The following is an 18,652-nucleotide window of genomic DNA, read 5'->3' as shown; positions in this document are numbered from 1 at the left end:
TGCCATATAACACACACACACACACACACACACACACACACACACACACACACACACACACACACACACACACACACACCGAATAATGGAGAAATACAACGAAATGGCAATCAACAAAGCTAAACTGCACGGGATTCACAAAGTTGCATAAGGTCTCTGGTAAATAGATACACACAACATTGAGGAGTAGCCTCTAGTCAAGGTACTGCTGTGTTCTGGGACTGTTCTTACCTTCGGTGGAATGACCGGTCCAGAAGCGGAGAGGTCCAGGCTCTGCGGCACGTCAGTAATGTAGGTCTTCTTGGGGACCGCCGCCTGATAGGGTTGAGGCTCGGTTTTCCTGTAGGCCTGCTGCTCCTGATACACGCCCGGACCAACCGGGGAGAACCCCGGCTGGGGCGGCCCGAAGGCGAAGTCGGGCCCTTTGGTCTGGGCCGGCATGTACTGCACCTGGGTGGGGCTGCGCGCTGGCTGCGGCCCCCCTCCAAAGTGCTGCCCACCGGCGGTGGGGTGCTGGGGGCTGGGCTGGGCTGCCCGCACTTGGACGTTGAAGGTGGGTTGGCTGGGAGTGGAGGCGGTGGCGTAGGACGCCGCCACGGGCTGGAGCTTCGCCGGCAGTGTGGACGAACCCCCGCCCGGGCCCTGGGCTTTGGGCGTGGACTTCTTGGTGGCGGTCAGCGGCGGCTGATTGGGGATGACCATGCGCTTGTAACCCGTCACCGGAGCACTGGGGGTGGACACCGAAGAAGGGCCAAGGGTCTAGGAATCGACATTTACAGACAATGGTTAATGATACGTACCTGGAAAAACAAATGACAGAAAGGAAACTGGGAAGAACTATTAAGTCATATCCAGTAGCTCCCCAAAACTATAAACAAGGACACACACACACCAGTGTGGAGCAACAACGTCATCCTGTCATGAAATAGGCACGTCAAGAACCAAGGCGGAAAGGGTGGAACTTAAGTTATGGAGCCGCGCGGACCATAAACATGGCGAGACACGGTATTGTGCAGACATCACATGGGGGAGTCTGCTGGGAAAAACTAACGACGACAGAGAAACCGAGCGGGGGGAATCAAGTCTTGTTGCTCCCTGGAACATAAATATAGTAACGCACGATACTGTGGAGCGACCACCAGTCAAAATCTACGCCATATTTTTTTGGTTGACTATTATAGTGAAATAAAGTGAAACAATCGAGAACCGAAGGCAACCAGGCAGAACTAGTAATTCATGCAATCACGACACAATGTCGTATGCGTCCATGTTTACGTTCAGTGACTCGACACTTTATGAATCCAGCCCAGTCTGCCTTGGTCTTTGCTGTTTTTCTCTATAATTTACACCCTCACACTTCCCCCGCCATTAGACCCTGACATGGTCACTTTACAATATTGAGTGCATCCATCTACACTGGAGCAATGCCACTGATTAATTCTGCCAAGTGTGCCTCATTTCTCGACTTGAATTTATACATAATCGTCAACGTTTCCCAGTCGATGATGAAATGTCGTTGCTTCACAATGTTGTGCGGCTCCAAGTTGGTACTTGACGTTTTCCCCTGTCGAGAGCAACATGTTGCAACAATTGCCCTGGTTCAGCAGACGTCTGGTGGAGTACCAAAGGTCTTGAAGCGTCGCTCGTCTCTTTTTTTCTCCTTGTGCAGTAACTTGTAGTAATTGACTTTTTTTTTTTTTTTGTCTTGAGGCGCTAACCTAATAAGGCCGTCCAAGGTTAATGACAGACCCTTTTTAGACGGGCTGCGTGGTCTGACACCGATAAGTGGCGTTGGGCGGAAAACAATTAAGACTGACACCACAGCTACTTTAGCCCTGACGCCCCGTGATTGAGATGTTATTATTTTCGCGGCCTTGAAAGCCGGCGTCCGGCCGCCGCAACTCTTCCCAGGAAAGGCGGAGAGCGTCGCAAATCTCTGTGATTTAGCGTCTTTTCCCGTCCGAGCTGCCCAAGTCAGCACAAGTGCTATGTGACGTTTCCAGCCTGCGCAACCATTTATCCCGGTCCGCCGTCCTTCTCTCCGCCCATTAGCTGTACATTGTGTGTGGCTGCTGTCAAGATACTTTGGAATTTACTCTGTGCACTCACTGCAGTCCATTTCAACTGAAAAACAAGTCCCTCCACATTGTTGTGTGTCTTCATGCTCGCGTCCTTCGAGCTCTGTGACATATTTCCGCCCAGTCTGCTTTGGTTTTTGATGTTTCACTGGATTTGTGAGAAACGGTCGCTTCAAACTGTAAGAAAAATCAAGAATCGGCGTGGAACCAATCAAGCGCCGAGCTCGCTGTGACATAAACAAAGAAGCCCACAACATTGCGGCGCAACCGCATATCACAGTCTATTGGGAAATAATTTACTCTGATGGAGAAATGCAGCAAAACAGAGAGAACCAAAGCAGAATGGGTGGATCTAATAAATTCTGTGGCTTCCTGGAACATAAACAAGGACGCACACAATGCTGTGGAGCAAGAATGTCACAGTCACCTAGAATAAACAAAACAAATAAAAAAAAAAATGTAACTCCTAAAATGTCCGTGTCAACGGCAACTTCTCAGATCTTACATTTAAATTCCGTTTTTATTATTTGGGAATTCCCCTGCCACATGACACTAACTGCATCTTCAGCATCTTGCTATGAGGAAGCTAGCAACAACATGAGCGTAAAGTTGTTAGTTAGCATCTAAGCTGCATGCGGCTTGTTTGTTTGAATCCCAGCTAATCTCCACGTCAGAGGGGTGGCCCCTGAGGAAGTTACCAAAAACATGCCGTGCTTCCAGTCTGATTTTTGGCTGGCTGATTAACGCTGATGTTCATTAAAAGAGGGGGAAAAAAATCAAGGGTTTATCTGCATATGTATGGGAGAAATTTCCACTCTGCCCTTTAGGAAGAGACATTACTTCATTTAAATGTTTCATGGCTTTTAAAGAGTGCCGATTATTCATTAATCTCTTTAGGCCTCCAGAGCTAGCGTTAAGTTAGCGCGGCCGCGGCTAATGCAAATCGAGGGGCCCCTCCAAAATAATTACGCCGCCATGGTAGATTTTCTACCAATTATGCCAGCGGAATGTGATGAAACTAATCAAATGCGTACCATTAGTCGCTCTGCCAAGCGGGATACATTTTTTTTTTGGGATACGCCCACGCAGATAGCATGTCCGCCCGAGCGGCTACTTTGACGCAAAGCTCATACGATCACGCGCAAAAAAGACAAAACACGCTATCAGGAATCTTGAGTTGGTTTGATAAAACTATGGCACAATCACCTAGCCGTACAAAACAAATATGCTTGTACACGACAGATTCTCCAATCTGGAGCTTGAAAAAAAATGTTTTGGGGGGGGGGTCGGTCATAAAATTTCAGATGTGTTTTGCCTTGATGTGAAGAGAGCGGCCTCCCAGGCACCTCACGGTTTAAACAAGGCTCCAACAGCGAACGCTCGGACGAACATTTGAAGCCGACAGTGCAAAGCATCCATGCATTGTGTGAGTAAAGAACAAAGTTTTATGATGCATCAAAAACAAAAAAGATGCAGAGCTCCCTTCCTCTGGGGCTTTTTCCTAAAGGTTTAAAAAAAGAGAAGGATGAATCCTCCACCCGGGTGATTTGAAATGCAAAGTTAACAGTTTTTAGCGAGCGGCCCCCAAAGGCTGCTGGAGTGGCTCCTAATCTTCCCCGCACGTGTCGAAAAGGCTTTCTGGAGACTCGCCGACAAATTTCACACTCAACTTGTCGGAAAAGTCGCGGTGAATTCAGAGCGCGGGGCTCAGGGTTGGATTTCTGCATTCGCCGTGTTGCGCAACTGGAGTAAACCATGCAACACAGATGTGAAGCATATTTCATGTGTATATTTATGTTTGAGTTATTACAACAGACTACTCTCTTAAGGATAATCAGTATCACTGAGTTTCTGTGTTGCATGGAGTGGACCACGTAATTATATGGTTGCAGCATCATAACGGCAGCAAATGTGAGCACTGGTGGAACATTTTGTATTTTGGCCTTGATTGTTTGCACGGCGCTCCGCTAGCCGGTGGCGACTGTTGACTGGAAGGTCAATCCGGCAGCAGGTTCAGAGTTTTGACAGGGGCGGCCCACTGCGGGCTAGGGTAGCTTAGCCTTGAGGTGAAGGAGGTGCGGGGGCGCTCCGCATTGTTCCGTCAACGTTTGTTAGTCACCGTCTTTTGTCTTTGATAAACAGGCCGAGCCAATGACAAACAAGGGTCGCAGCCGCAGTCCCGACTCTTTATCTCACAAAAAATCAAGTCCTAGAAACAACGCTAAGAGGCTCAACGTCAACTGCTGTCACTGTAAATTATGACACATAAACGCAGAGTTTGATGACATTGACACTATGAGTAATACATCCAATTTTGGACGGTTACTTCATGGCAGATATCACAACATCCCCACTTGTCAACTATTCAGCACATTGACTTAGACAAAATTGTTAGTGGAAGAAAAACCCCACAGTTGTCACAAAAAAACAAACAAAAAAAAATCACAAGCATCTGACAATAATAAAGTCATAATAAATAAAAATGTACTAAGAATTAAACAATGATAAGTAGACATTTGAATATTTGAATAGTACACAGAATTCTAATAGTGGTTCAACAAAATTATTTTAAAAAACAAACTCATGAAACAGGTGTGGAAATGGTTGGCGGTACCGCTGGAACACTGTAGAAACATGTTCAACAACGGTGTCCTCTAATTAGCATCACAGATGTCAAACTTGTCCAATTTAAACGATGGCTAATAGTCACTGAGCTGTTTGGTGGCACGGTGTGTACCAGCAAAACATGGACCAGAGGAAGCGAAGGACAGAGTTGTCTCGGGAAATTCTCAAGAAATTTATACGTAAAGATAAAAGCTGAAAGACCATTTCCTTGTTCCTGTGACTATAGTTGCACATACTGTGCTGGATGAATGACATCGCTGGAGTTTTTCTAGTTAGAAGCCGACGCTTGTTCCATTTTTTTTGCTGAAGTTCATGGGAATTTTTTATGGAAAATCCTGCAGATTCCCGTAGTTCAAAATGACGTACTATTCCTAATGACATCCAAAATTAGCAAAAAGGGAATCGTTATCTTTATCATCATCACTCGTTCCCTACACCCGAATCCGGATTTTGAACGCGCTTTGTGGAGCTTAACAGCAACGCCGTCCTCGGATTGGCCGACAGCCGACGGTGAGTATCACCATCCCAAACGGCGAGTCGGTCAAGCGCACTGAAGTGTAAGTGAGCACACAAAGAAAAAGTCCAGTTGTCTTTGTGCATCACTATCACCGTCCGCTCAGCTACCTTGCACGCTATTTTCATACTTGGGGGTCAAAAGGCCCGATGTGGAGCTCATGTCATGTATGGAGCGTGACACGCTGACAGAAGCCGAGTACTGGAAATGGCGCCGAGATGCCGGATGGCTCCGGCGAGATGCGCCGAAGGGGGGGCCCGGCGTCACGACGCGTCCGTCAAAGCGTCTTCCGTCACGGGATGTCACAACACGGCAACGTGATCCGCGGTCTGAATGCTCACTCCCACATCTCTCCACGTGCGCACAAACTGGGGTCGGCAAAATGACGGCGCAAGAAATCATCGTGTTGGCTCAACTTAAAAGCCTAACCCTGGCTTGAAACCCTCATTTGAAATGCTAAACTTGAGGTGAAACCCTAACTTCTTACCGTTACGAGTCTTCCTTGTTCAACTTATGTCAAACAGCTCGACTTCCCTTTCAAACTTAAATAAGAACAAACACGAGAGAGCACTTAGTCCAAAACAAACGGCCCGACGGTAACTATTACAAGCTTGTACGCCGCTAAAAGGGCGGAAGAAACACGCCGGTTAGCTGACTGGCGCGTTAATGAAAGATTCAGGCCACATGATGAGATAGTTTTGTGCGTGGAGGAAGAAGAACACAGCTTTGATTTCATAGCAGTGTCACGTGGAGGCCGTTAATGACGACAAGGGCTGATTAGCTGGCCGCTAGCCTTGCTCCGCGGCAAGTCATTTAAGGACAAACAACAACAGACTCTGATTCCAGACCTTGAAAAACAGAAGCACGGGAATGCCAATATTTTGTTCACTTGATTTTTTTTTTTTTTTTTTTTTTAATTTTGCAAATCAGCTCCGAAAATAATGGCCAGTAACGTTGACCAAAAGAAAAAATTGCCTTAAACATCTACAAGGGATACTAAAAGTTGTATTTTTGTTCACACACACACACACACACACACACACACACACACACACACACACACACACACACAAAAAATTAAAAGTCTACACAAATTGAACAGAATGTTTTTTTCACCTGTGATGAACAAATAGATCAAATTTTTAAACTATTTTCTATAAAATTGCTAATTGACAAAAAAAAAATCCAATTTAAATTAGTGTTTTATTCATTATTAAATAAAGTAAAATTCTTTGAAATTCAATTCATAAATAATAGATAAACAAAAAGTGTATTTTCTTCCATATTTTAATTAGTTAATTGGGTAAAAAAAAATCCAAAAATATATTAGAACTGACCTTCTCTTTACCCTTCCTGTTTTATTGTTTAGAAAAGTAACATTTTACAATGCATTAACTTATTTTTTTTTGTCAAAATAAAATTACTAATATTTTTATTGACTGGTGTTTTGGTATGTTTAATTATTTTTATTATTTAAACAAAGCGAAAATAATAACATTCAAGGGGCGTGGCCATGTGAGTGGCATCACGATCTGATTAGCGGACGTTTAGTCCGTGTGAAAGCGTTTGGGTGAGTTGTTGCCTACAGCAGCTCCTTGCAAGTGCTTTCATTTTGTATTTGTCCCATTCCACACAAAGCGGGGGAAAAAATGGACCATACGACTGCTTGTGAAACCCGTCGAGGCACTCCGAAGTGAAGATGTCACTTGATGTGTCTTTTTCACACTTAGGGGGAGAATTTTCAGCGAGCTGGCTGGAGGTTTTTACAAAAATGAGGTTAACAGTGACCTCCAGTAACCATAAAAAAAGAGGCTTCATATTTGTCTTTTGATTTAGAGAAAAAAAAATACGGTAAATAAAAAATCACCAGTGGTCAACGAGGATACGAGCAGGAGGTCAGCGTAGCGTGGTGTCGTGTTGCGGTGGCGGCGCTAACGCAGTGGGTTGATGACTAGTCTATTTTGACACAGGCGCTCGCCTCCTTGTTAACTCACCAAAACGGAGATGATGAGCTCGGACAAGCGAGCAGCAAAAATCTCCAAGGGAAACATTTAGAGGGAAGGGGAAAAGCCGCACTGTCGGGGTTTGTCCTCGTGTACACTAAACACCAGTGTAGGTAGATATCATCGCATCATACACTTGCTCAACTGAGCGCAGCGGGGACGCAAACCGGAAAAGGTGCGAAATGGAAAACTACATTCGACAAAAGCACCCTTCTCAAACTGAGGATCACTGAGGGCAAGTGGCATCCATAACGGGATTAGTGTTTCAAGTAAGGGTACGGTTTTCAACACCGGGGGCCACAAAACCCTTTTGATGATAACACTGCATATACACGTATACTGTATTTGCTGCTTTTTTAAAAACATTTTTGGGTTAACCTGTATGTTTAAGAAACTTGGGCCTGCGTGGGTTTTCTCCGGGTACTCCGGTTTCCTCCCGCATTCCAAATACATGCACGGCAGGCTGATTGAACACACTAAATTGTTCCTAGGTGTCGGTGTGATGGCGGATGGTTGTTCGTCTGTGTGTGCCCTGCGATTGGCTGCCAACCGGTTCAGGGTGTCCCCCGCCTACTGCCCGAAGACGGCTGGGAAAGGCTCCAGCACCCCCCGCGACCCTTGTGAGGATAAAAGCGGATTGGAAAATGGATGGATGGATGTCTATTTGAGTCCTCCCTATGTTTTTGACATCAAAGCCAAAATTAACTGATCCTCCCGCAGCAAACCAAAAATGTCGTTTGCGTTCCGTCATCAATTTATTGCATGCAGTAACTGCACTCAGCTGTCCACTACATTTAATGAGGACTCTTTCACTGAACAATACAAAATATATATTTAGAAAATAATTCCCAATTCAAACATTTTCTTTACCCGGTTAATTGTTGCCCCTGAACCTCGGTGTACAAAGTCGGGGGCATGGGGGACATAGACGTCACCGTCATCTTAACACGTGATGCTAAGCTGTCATCCGGAAGCGTGAGCCATGTTGGTTCATAAGAGAGATCATGGAGCGCACAGCATTAGGCGCTCTGTTTGTCAAAAACATTTTGGACCTTTTGAGGGGTCAACTACTGTGGCTCAATAAATCATCGTTGGCAGCTAGAGGAAAAAAAAATTAAAATCTGCACGTGTACGTCCATGCACATCAAAAACGGCCCATTGAAAATTTGTCATGATTAACACATGCACAGGCATGTTGGTGGCAGCTAAAAATAAAATAAAATGAAGTAAATAAATAACAGCTTGTTGGGCCTTTTTCTTTTTTACCAAGTCAGGTAAAAAGCAGCAGGTCGGCCATACATTAGTTAGCACAGAGGCTAACCCGCACACTCGATCCTGGACAGGTGCCTATCAATTTTTTACGCCGTGTTGACAAAAGCTTTCAGGTCCCCATGGCTAATACAGTATAGCACATGTTTTCTCTCGACTAAGCTATGCACTTATACTATATTTTATTTACAAAACAAAAAAGACGAGCTGTATATAAGCAAGAAAGCGGCTAGCCGACGTACACGTGCTTGTCGAGTTCGACCATGCATAGCGTAAAGCGTTCGCTCCGCACACTTTGTGAAAGGTCACATCCGAGTGCTTTTCAAGCACTTTCAGGTATACCTCTTGAAAGTTTTTCTATACCTGAGCACGATGACACATATTTCGTTTTACCATGTACAAGGTTGTGTCATTCACTGATTTCTTTTTCTGTTTTGTTTTTTTGTATAAAATATTAATCTTTTAAATTACATTTTGTTTAATTGAAAGACATATTTGCATTCTACATGTATTAATTTGAGCTGTTTTTGAAAAAATGTTCAATTCCACCAATAAAATAGAATAAATATCTTTCTTATATTTTATTTTGTGTTATACTCATTTTAATTTTTTTATCCAACCATCAATACATTTTCTTCAGCTTATCCGGGGTTGGGTGGCAGGGCCTGCCTCTTTAGCGGGGAAGCCTAAAATTCCCTTTCCCCAGCCACTTCGTCCAGCTCTTATGGGGGAAGCCCAAGGCAATATTTGACCGTCAGGAAGACAGTTTCTCCAGTTTGTTGCGGGTCACCCCGAGAACACTTGACGAGGGGCGGCGTCCTACACAACCAGATCCTAACCAGATGCCCGACCCACCACATCTGGCTCTTTCTCGATGCAGACAAGCAGTTGCTCTTCTCAGAAATAATAATAATAATAATAATAATAATAATAATAATAACTGAAATTACAATATATTTAGCAAGATGTCTTTGTAATCACACTTTCTTTGAAGTGAAAACTTTTAGATAAAATCTGACTTGATATTTTCTACTTCTATGTAGGAAACAATTCTTTGCGGTTTGCTTTTTTAAATTTTTACATAATTTAAAATAATAATGATTGGAAAAAAAACATGACTAGATAAGTCTATTTTCCTGAAACGTTAGCTGCGAATGAACTATTTTTCTTTTCATTTGTGCATTGGGCTTCTCCGACACACACACACACGCACACGCACACGCACACGCACACGGTACATCTTGTATGAGGCCACAGAGTTCAATGGGAGCTAAATGAACAGCCAGTCAATTATTTATGTCCGCGTATGTTAACCTTGTTGTCACTTTGTATGCATGTCGAGTATAAATATACAGGATGTACTCTATGTATGCCTCCTTCAATACACTAATACAACAACGCTAAATGCGCCATAGGCTACATCATCCGCGACCTTTCTTTTTTTCTAATACATATAAATCACGTGTCTGTCCTACATTGATTGAAACGATTTAGTTTTGTGCCCAAGGCTTTGACTTTCTTTTAATATCCTTAAAAATCAACTCGTTTATGTAGGTCGAGGCACATTTAGTCGCTATTGCCAAACAAAAAGGGGGCCTCATTTGGGCTTCTTCTTCTATTTCTTTTTTTTTTTTTTTTTTTTTTAAAGGAGCAATAGTATAATTTTGGTTTTATTTTCCACAAATGTCATCTATGCTTAATGACATGTCTGGACACGCTTTCTTCAAAGTAGCCCAAGGATCTACTATTAGTTAAGCACACAACATCCTCTGTGTTGTTCAAAGTTGCTGCTTTTGAGGGGACAGTCCTGTGTTGTGCAGAAGAGTCCTTGCTTAAAATGATGACCGCGGACAGGGCGAGGGCGTTGCAACCAGGCAAGCGGTTTCTACTTTGCTGAAGCGCAGCCTAGCGTTTGAAAAAAAAAAAAAATTCAAGGGCCCCAAAAAATGGGAATGCCCACTTGGACAATAAAAGCATTTTTACTGGAGGAGACAGCACTTCATACACTTTGTCCATTAGCTTCGCAGTCGTGCATGTGGGTCATGCAGTCTCGAGTCTCAACACCCATTGTGTTATTTTCTTTTTCATTTCTTATAATGACTTGTTTGAAACAAAATGTTTTACTTGGTAGAGTATTTTTCAATGATAAAGAACATTTTAAATTTTTTTGACAGTATTTCTGTTTTTTAATTGAATAAAAAAAAAATTGTCTCATTTTTTAAGTATTTGATGTGTCAATAAATGACAAAACAAAAGAATAAAATGACTTGCTGTTTGGCAATATTTTTTATTTTAATCTAAAAATAATACAATAATCTCAATTATAATATATTTTAGTTTTTAAGTGTTGTACTTTGGAATAAAATTGGGTTATTAGGTTATTAAACAATTACTGTAAGTAAATGAGGCCGCACTGTGACATCACACACTGTCAAAAGTCTGAATCATCACTCATAGATACAGTTTGGGTCAAAAGTTACCAAACTATTTGTCAATGTTACAATTTTTTTTGTTTGTTTGTTTTTTTATGTTTTTTTAACTAGGCAAATATTTTTGTACAATTCAATGTGGAGGCAGTTTCATGCAAATAAATCATACTGTGATGACACAATCTGGGGGAAATTATGAACCTGTCATTCAAAGACACAATTTGGAAACATTTTCTGGAGAAAAACAGGGCTCGAAAATTGTCAGGAAACATGAAACGAGGTACAGAACTTGCGTTTACCTGAGTGTTTCGCGTCCTGTATGGCGAACTGCTCTCCAAGTCAGCCAGGATGCTGGTGAGAGAGTCGATTTCGGCGTCCAAGCTGGAGCGTCGCTCCTCCAGAGTCTTTTCGGGTCCTCTCGTCTGCGAGAGGAACATACAAAATACATTTAACCAGGGCACCTTCATGTTGGTACGGTTTTTCCATTCACAAAAGTTGATTGCATTTGTTAAAAAAAAATAAAAAAAAAAGGAAAAAAATCATGAAAAAGTGATATCGATGGTCTCCCTTCATTGTCACAAATGGATGAAGCTTGTGCCACCGCACAGGAGATTGCGCAACACATGTGAACATAAACGAAGCTTTGTGAAGCCGCACATCAAACCATCAAATGAGCATTGTGGATTATTTCGCGTTCAACGTTACTCATCCCAATGGAATGTCAAGCACTTGAAGAAGTGTTGCTGTTGTGATTATTATTTTTTTGTTATTGCTATTTGTGCTTTTTTTTTTATCCTCCCCTGTTCATCCCAAAGTTCCTCAACAGGTGTTGCCGTGTTTTGTTTTTGCGTTTTAACCTTGGTGGCCCAATCAAGGTCCAGCAATTGTGGCTAATGACTGCTTTTTGTGGCCTTTCTGTCCTTATTATGCTCAAGTTCCTCAACAGGTGTCTTTTGTCCTTGCTGTTTGTGCTCTATTTCCTTCTTTTGATCCTCAGGTTCTTCAATGAGCATTCCAGTATTTAATTTATTGTTGTTTGTGTGCTATTTTCTCCTTATCCGTCAGCGTCAACTAATGAAGTCATTTTTGCCGTCTTTTGTAAGTGCTTTTTGTGATCCTCTCTTTGCGAATGACCTGGTTCCAAAAAGTGATGTTCTTGTTGTCTGTTTTTATTGCTTTTTGTGCTCTCTTCTCTCTTTGCTTACCACCAAACACGTTTCTTTTTTTTTTGTGGTCTCTGTTCTTTTATTGCTTCACGTGCTGGTCCAAGAGATGAAGGTGCCTTTTTTTTTGTTGTTGTTGTTTTGAGTTTTCTTTTCTCCTCATTTGCAAACAGCTTCGACAAACAGGCTCCAACATTTGTTGTCATTTGTGCTTGCTTTTTGCGCTCTCTTTCCTCATTGCCGTCCCCGGGTACAACCTGCTGTTGTTGTCTCCTTAGTCATTTTTACACTTTTCACCAACAGATGCTGCTCTCTCCTTTTGTTGTTCCTTCCTGTGCTATTTTTTTTTAATCTCCTTTACTCTCCGGTCCCCAACATATAGTTATCTGCTGTTTTTGTTGTTTTGTTTTTGCTATTTTTGTGCTCTCAGGTTCCCCCAATGAGGAAGGCAGGACCAGGCTTCACCAACAGGTGTCAGCCTTCATTCTTAACAGCTGAGAAAGTTTGTTTGCTTGTGTGTGTGCGCGCCCGAGTGCACGTTTGTGTGTGTGTGTGGGGGGGTGGGGGGGGGTCCTGGAGTTCAGGCTCATGGCTGCGGGCGTGGAGCCGAGCTGCAAAGTATCCATGCTTGGCTACGAGTCGGCGCGGACGAACGGCCGCATGCTTGGGCCGGACCTCGCCACGTGAACTCGAGAGCGCGGCACGCTCGCGGCATTTCGTTACTCCTTGCCGACACTTCTGACAGAAACGAGAAGGGGAAAAAAAAAAAAAAGGAGAGGAGGAAAAAAAAAAAAAAGCGGCAAGCGAGCGTTTCTCACCTGATAGTCGTACGAGTTGGCGGGCGGAGGCGGCGGGAAGGAAGCGGCCGACGATGGCGGCGAGTGGATCGAATCGGCGGCAGGCGGCGGAGGAGGAGGAGGGTAGTCAGCTAGGGAGAGAAAGAAAAAAAAAAACTAAGACACTTGCAATGCTACACTTCAGTACACCAAAGGATTAATTCTATATGGTAAAATTTGTAAATCCACCTAATATTTTTGGGAAAAACCTGATCGTGCTGAAAAGAAGCGCATGATGTCTATTCTACCGTGTACAGACTTTAAAAGCGCTTCAAAAACGAGGCCAAGTGTGCTTGCTTCAAGCTGTTTATTGCCAATCCAGTTGAAGTTTCCTGTAGAACTTAACATAAAACAAACTAAGCACCATTTAACCAAACCACATAACTTGGCCTCACAAAATTCCGCTCACTAACAAAACCAGCATTGATTCTAAACAACTACTTTTTGACCACAACAAATACAAACAGAGCATGTAACAATACATTTATTTTTTATAATTTGGTGAAAAAATAGCAATACTCCTGCCAACTCAAATTTTTGTCATGGTTCATCTCGTTTTTATGAAGGTCACAAAAACATGCCATTCGATAAAACAAAAAGTCGCAGCGTGCGCCAGCCACAGTGAAACCGACAACAAGATTCAATGGAAAAATCATTCTAATCAACGAGTCCATCATGTCAAGAGTCCTTTTGCAACGAGAAATAGTGACGGCTCCTCTATGAAAAATAGCCAACGTCCGTGGGATCCCCTGCACGGTCGCCACTGAAGGTCGATTATTCGCTTTAGCAAATATTGCCCTGAAAAAATGGATCGGCACCTGCGTCCTGCTTCACAGTGATTGGAATTTTACACAGCGCGTACGGGAGACAAAGCCCTCAATTGTGTTGCGTTTGGAGGACTCCCAAAATAAAAAAAATAAAAAAAGACTGAAATGGTGACAAATGACAAAACGACAGACATGCGACACGGCCAATGACCCGTTTTGGCACATCAGCTGATCTCCCGCATGAACTCCGTTGGTCACTCCTCTCGCTAGTGATTGACGATAGCTGTCAGCTTGGGACAAAAAGAAATACATACAATGAATACAAAGTCTGTCGTGTCACATGTTGAAAGTCAGCAGGCTTCGGTGGATTGCTACACATAATTGTCGCAATCTGTTTCAAGAAGAAGTCGTCGTCGTCTGATAAATCTGCATGTCAGGTTGTCGTTTTATTTTCGATTAGAAATGTCAAATGTTTTTGGGAGGGGAGGGGGGTGATGAAGGAAACGAGCCAAATTTACACTCCTTAAATCGGCGCTAATCCAAAAGGATTGCGGGGTGGGAGGGGGGTCGGGGGGACACATGTTTCAGACGGGGATAAGGAGTTGCGCGGCCAAATTAAACCGGAGACTTAAGACGGCGGGATCATCGTACGAGAGGTTGGACACGAACGGGAACCGGTGCCAATTTCGGGACTTTGACGAATTTCATTACGTCTTAATTGATGTCGTCGGTGTCGCTTATCCGAGACAGACTGGCAAATTAATTTAGCAGACAGATAATGCGGCGTGGTTCTAATTGGACACATCTGACATCTTGCGCGCGCACGACGTGGCAGGAACCGAGAGTGTGACGTCGGGAGCCTCCTTGCTTTGTTTTTTCTTGACATGTGACGGCAACGAGAACGTCGTTTGAAACTTTGTAGCCAAAACTTTTTAGCGCTTTTAGTTAATTATCACTTTGCCGCGTTATTTGAGTTCATTTGCAGTTGGTGGCGTTTACAGTTTGTTTTTTTCGTTTCCAAGTTTCTTTCTGACAAGGGTTGTTCATGTAGCCAAAACTTTTTAGCGCTTTTAGTTAATTATCACTTTGCCGCGTTATTCGAGTTCATTTGCAGTTGGTGGCGTTTACAGCTTGCTTTTTCGTTTCCAATTTCTTTCTGACAAGGGTTGGTCGTTGTTTTCAGTTAGTTCATGACTTAGTTTGTCCATGACTGTTTGTCAGCTGCTTTGCTATTTTGTTCGTTTCTATTTGGTCATAACTTCATTTTATTTTATTTTTTTTGGTAAGTTTGTTCGTTCCTTAGTTTGTAGCCTAGTTGGATACTGAATTTCTCGTTTAGTTTGTGTGTTACTCAGTTTGTTTGGAAGCCATTTTGTTCGTGACCAATTCTGATCATGACAGTTTTGTAGATTAGTTTGCTTCTTGGGTCGTTCGGTACTTTATTTGGTCAAGACCGATTGTTTTTTTTTTTTTTGGTGACTTGCTTTGTTCATTGCACGGTTTGTGTCTTTGTGAGTTACTTGGTTTGTTCATTATTTTTTTTGTTTGCAAGAAAGTTTGTTCGAAGAAAATTTGGCACATTTTTTTTGTTTGGAAGCCATTTTGTTCGTGACCAATTCTGATCGTGACAGTTTTGTAGATTAGTTTGCTCCTTGGGGTCGTTCGGTACTTTATTTGGTCCAAACTGATTGTTTTTTTTCCCTCATAAGATAAGAAAATTTAATACTGGAAAAATCCATCTTTGTTCTTGTAAAGATCATTACCTTTTGTGGGATTTTTGTTTTGTAGGGTGGGGGGGATATTACTATTATCATAAGATCAAAATTGATTGTCCCAATAACTTGCTTTGTTCATTGCACAGTTTGTGTCTTTGTAAGTTACTTGGTTTGTTCATTATTTTGTTTGTTGGCAAGAAAGTTTGTTCAAGAAAAATGGCACATTTTTTTCCCCTCATAAGATAAGAAAATTTAATACTGGAAAAATCCATCTTTGTTCTTGTAAAGATCATTACTTTTTGTGGGGTTTTGTTTTGTGGGGTGGGGGGTATATGACTATTATCATAAGATCAAAATTGATTGTCCCAACAAAACGTATTTGCTCTTGAAAGGCCTTTTGTCCACAGCTTTATTCTTGCCATATTTCAACTTTTGCTCTTTTTTAATAGTCATTGTTAGCTTTTATTACCATGAAATTTCAACTGTGAAAAGCCGACAAAATAATTCTTTGTGATTGGAAAGATGCTGACATTTTTTTCCCTTGATGAAATGACTTTACGGTCATAATATTTCACGTAAATGTTTTTCTCTTCTTTTATTACATTATGATCCGTTTTTTTCCCTCAAAAATTGGCAACTTTAATTTCGAAGGCATTTAGTATGCTGCCCCCAGTGATTGTATTACAGTAATTTGCATTCTACATGTATTAATTTGAGCTGTTTTTGAAAAAATGTTCAATTCCACCAATAAAATAGAATAAATATCTTTCTTATATTTTATTTTGTGTTATTAATTCTTTGTGATTGGAAAGATGCTGACATTTTTTCCCCTTGATGAAATGACTTTACGGTCATATATTTCACATAATTTTCTTTTATTACATTATGATGTTTTTTTTCCCTCAAAAATTTGCAACTTTAATTTCGAAGGCATTTTGTATGCTGCCCCCAGCGATTGTATTACAGTACAGTACCCCTAGTGGTGGAAGTATTGTATTACAGTGCAGAGCAGTGGCCCTAGTGGCGGAAGCAGTTAGAACCACCCAAAAAGTCAGTGGGGTAGCCATTCTAATAAATGGCATTTAGGGATACGCATGGTTGTGAAATGTAACTGGTGGCACATTTTTTTTCCCTCATAAGATAAGAAAATTTAATACTGGAAAAATCCATCTTTGTTCTTGTAAAGATCATTACCTTTTGTGGGATTTTTGTTTTGTAGGGTGGGGGGGATATTACTATTATCATAAGATCAAAATTGATTGTCCCAATAAAACGTATTTGCTCTTGAAAGGCCTTTTGTCCACAGCTTTATTCTTGCCATATTTCAACTTTTTCTCTTTTTTAATAGTCATTGTTAGCTTTTATTACCATGAAATTTCAACTGTGAAAAGCCGACAAAATAATTCTTTGTGATTGGAAAGATGCTGACATTTTTTTCCCTTGATGAAATGACTTTACGGTCATAATATTTCACGTAAATGTTTTTCTCTTCTTTTATTACATTATGATCCGTTTTTTTCCCTCAAAAATTGGCAACTTTAATTTCGAAGGCATTTAGTATGCTGCCCCCAGTGATTGTATTACAGTACAGTGCCCCTAGTGGTAGAAGTATTGTATTACAGTGCAGTGCAGTGCCCCTAGTGGCGGAAGTAGTTAGAACCACCCAAAAAGTCAGTGAGATAGCCATTTTGATAAATGGCAACTTTAATTTCAATGGCATTTAGGGATACGCATGGTTGTGAAATGTAACTGGCATCAGGACTGAAAAAGGGGCTAAAGGTCCCTGGACCTAAAAGTTTGAGAGGTTAGTCAGGAGCTGGAAAAAAAATTCCTGTCAAAATGAGTTGAACAAGAACTCTTTGGCAAGCCCAAAACAGATTTTTATTTTTTACAAACGTCCATGTGACAAAGAATTAGCAAAGTCGCCTATACGCATGGTTGTGAAATGTAACTGGCATCAGGACCGAAAAAGGGGCTTAAAGGTCCCTGGACCTAAAAGTTTGAGAGCCCCAGGTTAGTCAAGAGCTGAAAAAAAAATTCCCGTCAAAATGAGTTGAACAAGAACTCTTTGGCAAAGCCCAAAACAGATTTTAATTTTTTACAAACGTCCATGTGACAAAGAATGAGCAAAGTCGCCTTTTTCAAAGCAATTAGCACCCTCCTACCCCCGAGCTAAACAGATTTGTTGATAGGAAGTGGTCCTGGTCGCCACATGATGTCACGGCGCTGATCAGCACGGCCGATAAAAACACACACACATGCAAAAAAAATAAAATAAAAAAAAGTTTCAAAAACATCCAATATTTGTTGATAGGAAGTGGTCCTGGTCGCCACATGATGTCACGGCGCTGATCAGCATGGCCGATAAAAACACACACACATGCAAAAAAAAAAAAAAGTTTCAAAAACATCCAACGAGCTGCTTTTCCTATAAAACTTGCTACAAGTTGCGAGTCAACTTACTAATTGTGGGCTGGCTTTGTGTCGTTAAGCGTTTGCATAAGCGCTTTTTCGTCGCTGCTTCGAGGCGAAGGATGACAAGCAACTGTTTGGTCGCGGTCCCTGGCGCACCTCGCCGGGAGGATTGACAGGAAGTCCAGCGAGCGAGCGGCCTCGGCAGCCCCGTGGAGACCGCTTGTTCGCGCCTGGCGGCTTCCACATCAATGCATACTTTATTTGGTGTGTATTAGCGTAAGCCCTTGATGTTTCTTTGCCTTGTGACTGCACTTTTTATGCCCGTGGCATCTGATGACAATCAGTTTACGGGAGAATTTTTTTTAAAAAAGTGTCTCAAGTGAAAAGTGGAGTTTAAAACTAAACAAAAATGAGGATTCAGGCTTTCTCGTCGGAACTTAGCGTTGTTGAGCTAGCACATGTCAGTCTACGAGAGGGAAAATGATCATAAAATGAAGAATTCGAAAAATGTAGCCCTTGACGCCAGTTTCATTTCACAACATGAAATTTGGCTGATTTCCATCCGGAGTACACTCACACACACACAAAAAAAAAAGATTAAGGCAATGTAATGCATGAAAACCACCTGTAAGTGTGCCAGTTTGTGGCTCATATTCAGGGCTCACTAAAAATAGGAGACAAACTCCACAATTCGGAAAAGTCAGTGCACAAGTTAAGCTTCACATCACAAGAAATTTGGTAAGTATGTCTATCATGACTGACAAAAAAAGTCTCAAAAAGCCATGTCGAAATAGACACAAGAAGGCTGCCATTTTGGTTTGAAGCAGTTACGGAATTT

General features: G+C 42.0%; 1 protein-coding gene across 7 annotated transcripts in view; it reads right to left on the bottom strand.

Annotated features, from left to right (window-relative positions):
* Positions 1-18,652, bottom strand: part of lpp (LIM domain containing preferred translocation partner in lipoma) — a 93,373-nt gene that overhangs the window by 37,932 nt on the left and 36,789 nt on the right. For all 7 annotated transcript variants that reach the window (XM_019897198.1, XM_019897202.1, XM_019897201.1 and 4 more), the window contains exons 4-6: positions 12,900-13,009; positions 11,218-11,340; positions 232-759 (exon numbers count right to left, since the gene is read on the bottom strand). In XM_019897198.1, the coding sequence (XP_019752757.1) occupies positions 232-759; positions 11,218-11,340; positions 12,900-13,009 (761 nt within the window). The remainder of the gene's footprint in view (positions 1-231; positions 760-11,217; positions 11,341-12,899; positions 13,010-18,652) is intronic.

The sequence above is a fragment of the Hippocampus comes genome, unplaced genomic scaffold, assembly GCF_001891065.2.
Source record: "Hippocampus comes isolate QL1 unplaced genomic scaffold, H_comes_QL1_v1.1 scaffold22, whole genome shotgun sequence".
Lineage (NCBI taxonomy): Eukaryota > Metazoa > Chordata > Actinopteri > Syngnathiformes > Syngnathidae > Hippocampus > Hippocampus comes.
The sequence above is the reverse complement of the archived record's forward strand: the minus strand, read 5'-3'. Positions and strand labels throughout refer to the sequence as shown.